The sequence below is a fragment of the Dendrobium catenatum genome, unplaced genomic scaffold, assembly GCF_001605985.2.
Source record: "Dendrobium catenatum unplaced genomic scaffold, ASM160598v2 fragScaff_scaffold_1220, whole genome shotgun sequence".
NCBI classification, from domain to species: Eukaryota; Viridiplantae; Streptophyta; class Magnoliopsida; order Asparagales; family Orchidaceae; genus Dendrobium; species Dendrobium catenatum.
Window position 1 is genome coordinate 12375662 of NW_021319682.1, and position 9489 is coordinate 12385150.

Genomic DNA, 9489 nt, shown 5'->3' on the forward strand with positions numbered 1-9489 from the left:
ATATGATGAAGAGGATAAATTGATGAATTTTTTCTGGGTTGATGGGGTGGGAAGAATAGATTACGACTGTTTTGGAGATGTGATCATTTTTATACTAATTATAGACTAAATAAATATAATCTAGCATGTGCATCTTTTGTTGGAGTTAATAATCATTACCAGAATGTTCTTTTGGGGGTGACATTTCTATCGGAGGAAATAATAGAATCATTTACATGGTTGTTTAGAACATTCTTGCAAATTATGGGTGATAAATATCCCATTACAATATTTATTGATCAGGATCAGGTAATGTCTCGGGTAATAGAAATTGCATTACCTCAAACACGTCATAGGCTTTACCAATGGCACATCACCAAGAAGGTTCCATCCAAGGTGTGTTGCTACAATATCAACAACAAAGTTAGAGGCCTCTTTTATAAATGTTTAAGCAAGTGTGATTCAGATGAGGAGTTTGAGAGTTATTAGACTGAAATGATCAATGAAGGGGACCATCACAACTATGACTGGTTGAAAGAACTTTACAAAATAAGGAAAAAATGATCCACATCATACAACAAGAGTTATTTTAACATTGGTATTCTTTTAACACAGCGTAGCGAATCTACTAACAATGTGTGCCACAGAATTTTGAAGCCTACAAGAACTATAACTAACTAATTTTTTAGGTTAGAGAAAGTGATGAAGACATGACATCAGAATGAATAGGAAGAAGATTTCAAATGCAGCCAATTCGATGTTGTACCTTTAATTAAAAGTAGTCCAATTCTTAAACAAGCCGCTCGATTTTATTCGAATAAATTATATTCTTTCTTTGAGGATGAGTTTTTACAAGGTGTGGGTAGAATGTGCATAGCTCATGCCTCAAGCGACTCATCAATATTTTTTGTTAAAAATATTGATTAGATTGATCAGCCTCGCCATTGGAGAAGATTAATCAGCCTCATCAACATATTTACAATATTACAATGTATGTTCTATAATTAATAATCATTTAAGCATTGAACATAAAAGTGTGAATACAAGTTCTGATCTATACTTTGGCATTTCAGATTGCCAATATAATAGTTCTTCCCACTTAACAGATTGTGGAAGGATTGCAGTTTTCATATATTTACAAGTAAACATCCTATAGTCGAAGTCATTTGTTTGTGTTGAAATTCCATTAGCAACGACGACTAGCCAAGACCTAATATCACTTTCAAAACTATCTTAAGTTTTCTCATACAAATGATTTATCTGTAATAAAAGTTAACTTGTTATTATGTATGAATCGATTCAATTCTTTATAATGTATAACACTTCACTTACGACATTTAGGAGCATGGCCCAATGCATCGGGTTAGGTAATGAATAAAAAAAAAAGATAAGTTGACTTCTTTAAATCAGCAACCAAAAGTGTCCATTGGTTATTCTCAGATATTGGCAGCAGAATAAAACTTGAAGCACTCACAGCATCCTTTGTTATGTGAGATACATATTGTCTAGTCTCTAACTTATATTTTGTGGAACCCGATAAGTTCAATCTTATTATAAGAACTTTAAACATATATATTGTTGCGTCCTGGAGTATTCGCGGCGGGGGGCGGGGGTGTTGTGGGTGCTTGGTGGGTTGGGATGTTTGAATGGGCTTGGGGGTTTGGAGGGTCTAAGTGATGTCGAAGGAGAATAAACAAGTAGGCAAGGTTTATGCAAGGTGAGTTGTAAGTTGGGGAATCTTTCAGGTGATGTGGATCTTTGATCTACAGATGTATGTGGGGGAGGTATTACTAATAATGTCCTCTCCTCCCTGGTTCTTCCGTCAAAAGAATTTATTATATATACATCTTCAAGACCGTCAAATAAACTAGTGGCCTCTACTTCGTTATAAATTATATCGCAACCCCATCAAAGAAAACGTGGTCTTGATTTTGAATCCACTGGTTTGTTGACTGTGGTGTGCTCTAGAAACCATATATGCAAACAAACATAAGGATGAATTTGATTATACATCATACATATATGAATAAATAGTTCAATGTATTCACAATTATAATCTGTACAAAATCATTCATGTATCCAGTGATTTTCCTTTCCTAAACTTATTCGCAATTGCATTAAAGTCAGCCACAAGGAACTCTCTAATTAATTCCGGCCAATTGTAAGATAAAAAATTCTATATATTATGTGCTACACTAAGGATAGTAGCTGGGATTCGATAGTTGTACAGAGGAAAAAAAGGTTTGAAACAAGAAAATGATGAATTTCTTCACTACAACAGGAAGTGGAGTTGATTCATATAAACTAAGAACCTCCTTTTTAATGTCATTTACTGATTTCCAGGGATTCTGGCACTTCCCAATTCAAAATTGTTTCCACTGTTCGACAGGCATAAAATCATAGAAACTTCATCGTCATTAAATTGTAACTTCCAGTCCTTAATGATAAAGCATTATTTCTTAATATCCCAGTATGACAATAACTTGAAAACCAACGGAACATTTTGTACATAGCGCGACATCATAAGAAAGTGATGAAGATTATTTTGCTTCAAACTATCCACAAAGTTTTTTTCCAAATGTTTTGATCAAATGATCACAGACTTCTCTAAAAGTTGATATTCTATAATGGAAGCTAATCTTCGGAACATATCCCTGCATAATATGTTGTATTTGATCAGGAAAAAATGCATTTCAGGTTGGGTACCTAGCCTGGTACTGCTCAGTATCGAGCAGTATCGAGCAATACCGAGAGGTGCCGAGTATTACTTACTGTTCACAATTGTACCCAGTGCTTCTCAGAAGGTACAAAGGTGGTACATACATAAAAAATGGTTTCCTCTCAACATAAAGAAATTAAAAAAAAAACCCTAACCACTTACCATATAACAAATGGAACTTACAATGCATTCTGAAATGAACATAATGGGTAGTACTCATTGTACCCAGTTTGGGTACCCAGGGATACCTAGATGGAGTACCCAACGGTACCCATACGGGATACCCAGCGGTACCCAGATTGCGTACCCAACTACATAAACAATACACATTACAAAAACTATTATACCATCCAATCCTAAACTATAAACGTGATAAATATAGATAACTATAGGTTATCCACCATGAAAAAACATACCTTTGCCATGTAGAAGATGAAGTCTGAAGAAGATGAATATCGCCTGCAAGTATTCCTTGTGGAATAATGTAGAAAACCAAAACGCCCGAATGCGCAAAACTAGAAGAGACGTTTCGGATCATTTCGAAAAACCGAAACAACATATACAAATTCATTTCGGGATGATTCATCGGGCCTGCAAAGCTTTTTTTTTTTTTCAAATTTTCAATTTTTCGGGCGGTTCGGATTGTCAGGCCGCGTTGTAAAAATGAATACGTGGTTATTAGAATGGTGGGTCAAGATGGGCTCCACGTGGCATTGTGTTACAGAGTTGCATACATAAAGCTACATCTGCACTTCACACCCAATAAAAATTTCTAATTCCAACCCAACCCCATTACACCGAAGCCAGCAAAAACAAATAATAAATTGACTTCCTCAATTTTTTGACTTTTACTTGTACGGGCGGAGACGTTTTAGAAGACTCTGAGGGATCGTGTCTTTCGCGGTTACAGTAACCAGGTCTGCTTCGCCGGCTTTCGAGGACAGCTTCGCCCCCCATCGGGATGGGCACCGCGGAGTCTGGACACCGGAGACCAAATGACCAATCAGTCTCCCTTCCGGAAAGCCGATGGGCTTTGTGAGGAAAGATGAGTGCATGCATCTTGAGAAAATGAAATAAATAAATATTGGTCCCATTGGATAGCTTGATTGTCAGTGACGCATTTAATAAATGAAAATTATATTAGGTGAATATTTTATTATTATTTTTCTATTTTTTATTATAATATTTATTTAAATTATTAATTTTTTAATAACTAATGAGTCTGCTCATGAGCTGATTCAAATTTCAATAAATTAGAATTTATTTGAAACGGCTTTTTTATTACTTTGCTTTTTAAATAGAATTGAATTTTCTTATTGTTTTTTAGAAATTTTTATTATGGAAAGTCATTTGTTTTACCCACAACAACTTAAGAATCAACTTTCAAAAAACTGCAGCCATCTTAATAAATCCTTAAGCTCGAGCTTGACAAGTTCAAGCTTAAGGAATTATTTGAGATGGTTGCAGTGTTTTATGAAGTTAGCTATGAAGTTGATGAGGAGGAAACAGCTTTGCTATTATGTTTGCATAAAACAACCTTCCACAATAAAAGTTTTTGAAAAAGCAATGAGAAAGCTGCAAGAAAGCAGTTATGATTGCCATTTGAAAATGCAAAGCATGCAGAACGTTGTCCCAAATAGATCCTAAGTTAGAATGAATTGAGCTCAGCTTGACTCAGTTATATCTCTTGTACAAGTTATTATTAGCAAATATGTAAAATAAAGAAGAATTTAATTTAGAAATAAAATATTATAAAAATTTATATTTTTGCAGAATACTTTATTTTGAATAGAATAACATTTTTAAATGAATATCTTTTTATTAGAAGTGTAATAGGCAAGAAAGAAGAGAATGATGTTGAGCTATATTATTTTAATAAGTGAGGGAGCTCCACCAATAAGTAGGATGTAACATCTTGATAATCAATTCAGAATTGGTGGTTTGAGGGGCTAATCAAAAACTAATTGCTAGATTAATATGATTTGATTGAATTGATTAAATGCTTATTAATATGATGAGATGAAGTTATGGCTATATCTTTCAAAATCATTTGGGAATTAAACGTTTCTCGATATTTATAGGAGAAATTTTATGTTTAGATTTCGTTTGGGGCAGCTTTTTTATTATTTTCTAAAGCAGATTTCTAGCACAAAATTATTTAATTTAAAAACAATTTATACTAAAAAATTATTTTAGAACTCAGTAAGAAAGCTGCCCCAAACGAAACTTTAAAGAATTATAAAGCTTTGATTATTGTTTGGATCACCTTCAAAATCTATAATTTTAATGTTAGCGTCCATCAACACCATTGTCAATAAGTTTTGGTGAAAATGATAAATGTTTTCAAACCTCATAATAAATTTAATTTTGATTTAAGGGGTGTCATATAATATGTGAGATTGTACATATAAAATTCATTAAGTTCAATGGAATAAAAATTGTTCTCAAATTCATTGATATAATAAAATATAAGGATTAATAAAAATAATAATTAAATTATATTCTTATATAATAAAATATAAGGATTAAATTATTAAGAAAATAGTTTAGGGTTCTTTTTTTTCCCTTAGCTTTCAAGCTTGCTTCAATTCCATGATTTCCATATGAAGAGCAAATAATTATTCTTATTTCAAATAAGAATCACATCTATTTGCACAAAATTCAAACAACTTAATTTTAAATTATGAAATAATTTTAATAAAATAAAAATGGTTAATTACATAATTAAATAACCTAAATGATTCATATAACATTCAATCACCATCTATAAAAAAAAATAGAATTAATAAAAAAAAATGTTTAGGCCTTTAATTATCATAATAATTAAATATTTAAGCAAATTATCAAAATTAATTTAAAACCCCTAAAAAAAGTAGAAAGTAATAAGCTTTGGAAAGATTATTTAAGATTTAAATTATATTAATCCATCAAAAGATTAAAATGCAATATAATTTACATACTTAAAAATATGGAAAATATCAAAATAACTAAAAATGCATAAGTTGATAGCATGATTATTTCATTACTTTGAATTTAAAATATGATTTCTTGCAATTTTTTTGAATGATTTTTAATTTTTTTTAAATGATTAAAGTGCTAACACTCATTAGTTAGGGATCTAATTAAATCAGGTCAATTGTCAAAGTTGACCTTATTTGATTCATTTTATATTATTTTATAAGATTGTCAATGTAGGCATGGTATATAACCATTACATGCCATCATATTAACAAATATATTATTGGTACATAGGGGTGTCAATTTTTGACCCGACCCGAAACCAGACCCGGATCCGACCCGAAAAAATCGGGTTCAGGTTGACCCGTTTAGCAACGGGTCATGTTCGGGTTCAGATTTTTGACCCGTTTCAAAAACGGGTCGAGATCGGTTTGACCCGAAAACCCGTCGCGAGCGCGGCAGCAGTCGACTGCGCGAGGCGCGAGCGCGGCAGCGTGACAGGTCAAAAATGGACACCCCTATTGGTACATATACACATCATAACATTAAAATTGTCCATTAGTCTATATATATTAGAGTTGGTTTATCCATATAAATAAGGTTCAGTTGAGATAATTTTTTTGCTATTTTCTAAAACAATTTTTTAATAAAATTTTTTTATACTAAAAGCCCATTTTAGAAAGTAGTAAGAAAACTATTACACATAAAGCCTAGATGTCACTCCACACTATTTAAGAATTTTTTGCTAATTGTTATTGTCCTATCAAGCTGGTGAGATATACAAAGTCTGATGAGGAAGCACTAATGTATCAAGGAAGAAATTATTACGTGCGTTAGTCAGACCGTTCCCGTCTGGAGACCAATCAAGATGCACCACATCACCCAATACACCACGATACACAATGACGGTGCCCAGTGAATTGGTGATGTGGGCGTCCTTATTGACCTCCGGAAGGCATCTGATGACCGCACATAATAATTTCGCCGTAGCAAGGAGACATCAATTATACCAAAAAGATGGTGGCAGGTTGTCTTTAAGGGAGAATTAACCACGAAGATTGTGTCATGACGGATTTGTGACTTTATCGTCGAAGATTTTTATAAATAATGAAGTTTATGTATTAAATATGAAGTTTAGATAATTTTCAGTATTACCAAATTTTGTAACATTTAATCAATAAAAACTACTACATCTAATTGGCCAACGGATCTGTAGTGAAATCCTGTTAGAAGGATGAGCAAAAAAATTTGTGACCTTTTTTGACCCTAACCCTAACCCTAACGAATCAGCACCATTGCTCGTCCAGGTGTCCGGATTCAGGCTTCGGCTTGGGATGTCAAACCACCATTCTACCTCCGCCGCTGAAAAATATTCCGCTGGTGAGCAAAGTAGCTGCTTTCAATCCCTAAGCGAACTTCTCAGTAGTTCTTCCGCTCTGATCTTCTTCGAGTTGAGGTTAATCTTACAAAAGTTTTGAACTTTCGTTTCTTCTCTTCAATTAGCTTGATCTTTAGACTGAAGGAAGCTCTGCATAGCTATGAGGGCACTCTTTCCCAACGTACTGCCCAATCCCAACTCTCTCTCCCGCTCCAAATTCCCAATTCGATGCTTCGGATGCCAAATCCGACAAAACTCTTCGTCCAAAATCTGGTCTTTCTCCGTCGAGAACAATGTCCGTTCAATGTCTGCTTCACCTGCGAACGCAGCTGCATCGACGCTTCCCAGCCGGAGATCCTCTTCTTCATCTTCCCTCTATGCTCGCCCAAGTTTGCTCGAAATGAAGAAGGAGAAAGCGGAGAACCGAACCAGAGCCTATGAATTCCTGCGCAAACTCGGCATTGTGCCTGACGAGCTCGACGGGCTGGAGCTCCCGGCGACGGTGGAGGTAATGAAGGAGCGCGTCGATTTCCTCCATTCATTGGGCCTCACCATTGATGACATCAACAACTACCCTTTAGTTCTCGGTTGCAGTGTGAAGAAGAACATGATTCCTGTTCTGGATTACCTCGGCAAGCTGGGTGTTCGGAAATCCACCTTCACCGATTTCCTCCGGCGATACCCGCAGGTCCTTCACTCAAGCGTCGTCATCGATCTGATGCCTGTTGTCAAATACCTCCAAGGAATGGATATAAAGCAGAGTGACATTCCCAGTGTCCTTGAAAGATACCCAGAGCTCCTCGGCTTCAAATTGGAGGGGACGATGAGTACCTCTGTGGCATATCTGATTGGAATTGGATTGGCAAGAAGGAAACTTGGAGAAATCCTCACTCGCTATCCAGAAATTCTAGGCCTGCGTGTGGGGAGAGTTATCAAGCCATTTGTTGAGTACCTTGAGTCTCTTGGATTGCCCAGGCTTGCTGTGGCAAGATTGCTTGAGAAGAAGCCTCACATGCTCGGTTACAGCTTGGAGGACCAAGTGAAGCCCAATGTGGCAGCTCTGTTGCAGTTTGGTGTAAGGGAAGACTCAGTGAGTTCAGTAATTGCTCAATATCCTGACTTGTTGGGGATTGAATTGAAGGAGAAGCTGCTCTACCAACAGAGCTTTTTCGAGTCGAATTTGCTTGCAAACAGTGAAGAGTTTGGGAGGATCATTGAGAAAATGCCTCAGGCCATTGTGCTTGGCAGCAAGGTTGTGTTGAGGCATATTGATTTCCTGCAACAATGTGGATTGTCTTTGAAGCAAGTGAGGAAGATGGTCATTGCATGCCCACAGTTACTTGCATTGGACATAGATGTGATGAGAATGAGCTTTCAGTATTTTCAGATGGAGATGGAGAGGGATGTGGAGGATCTTGTGGAGTTTCCAGCTTTCTTTACTTACAGTGTCGAGTCGACCGTGAAGCCCCGGCATAAGATGATAGCTAAGAAGGGATTGAAGTGTTCTCTGGCATGGATGCTTGCATGCAGTGATTATAGGTTTGAGGAGCGCATGAAATATGACTCTATTGGAGTTGAGGAAATGGAAACTCAGCCATCTTTTGGCATGGAATCCTTGTTGGAGCCAAGGGAGGAAGAGGAAGAGGAAGAAGAAGATGAGTATGAGGATGATGACAGTGATGAAGATGATGAATTTATGTGAATTGTATTTGTCTATAAGTTGTGTGTTATAGTTTGTTTTCTACTCAAAAGGGATGGGCTTTCTCACTGATTGGAATTAGTGGAATCACTCTTTAGGACAATTATAGTCTACACAAGATGTGCAACTTGGAGAATGTTGCATGTAGCTATTGCTCCCATTCTGTTGCTATGCAATTGAGTTAGAATATTTTGACCTGCCTACACTTTTTAACAATATGTAGTTGAATATTGTGATTAGGAATGAAGGTGAAGGGCGATTTAGGCTTCGTTTGAGACAGCTTTCTTACTGCTTTTAAAGCAGCTGTTTAATATAAAAAAATTGTGAACTAGAAAGCAATAAGAAATTTGTCACACATAAAGTTTTAATGAGTATTAGATAATTAGATATATTAATGATTATTAGGTGTCATAAAAATTCTTAAGAGTATATAAATGTTTCTCGTTTGGATTATTTAGAACTAGAAATTTTGTACTAGAAAGCTGTAAGAAAACCTACATCAACCGAATTACTTATCCCTCCTCCCATGAGTAGTTAGAAATTTTGTCAGGCAAGCTTGAAGATGCATAGTTATCTAAGCATTTGCTATTATTTTCTCTATCTTCTCAGGAATTTTCTAAGCACATTTGATCATGAGAATGAAATTCTGAGAAATTTTCCAAAGGAAGATTGAAAGGAACTTCACTGATCAAATGTGCTTTCCCCTTTTCCTGCTTTCTTATATTTTAGTCAGCTCAAATGTAAAGCTTAGACAGC

At 35.5% G+C, this 9489-nt stretch overlaps 1 protein-coding gene across 1 annotated transcript; it reads left to right on the forward strand.

The window, feature by feature from the left end:
* The first annotated feature begins 6877 nt into the window (after positions 1–6877).
* LOC110092946 (transcription termination factor MTERF4, chloroplastic) lies at positions 6878–8936 on the forward strand. The gene is made up of 2 exons (XM_020817661.2): positions 6878–7036; positions 7160–8936. The coding sequence occupies exon 2, from the start codon at positions 7195–7197 to the stop codon at positions 8734–8736; it is 1542 nt and encodes a 513-aa protein (XP_020673320.1). The 5' UTR covers positions 6878–7036; positions 7160–7194; the 3' UTR covers positions 8737–8936.
* Positions 8937–9489: the final 553 nt, after the last annotated feature.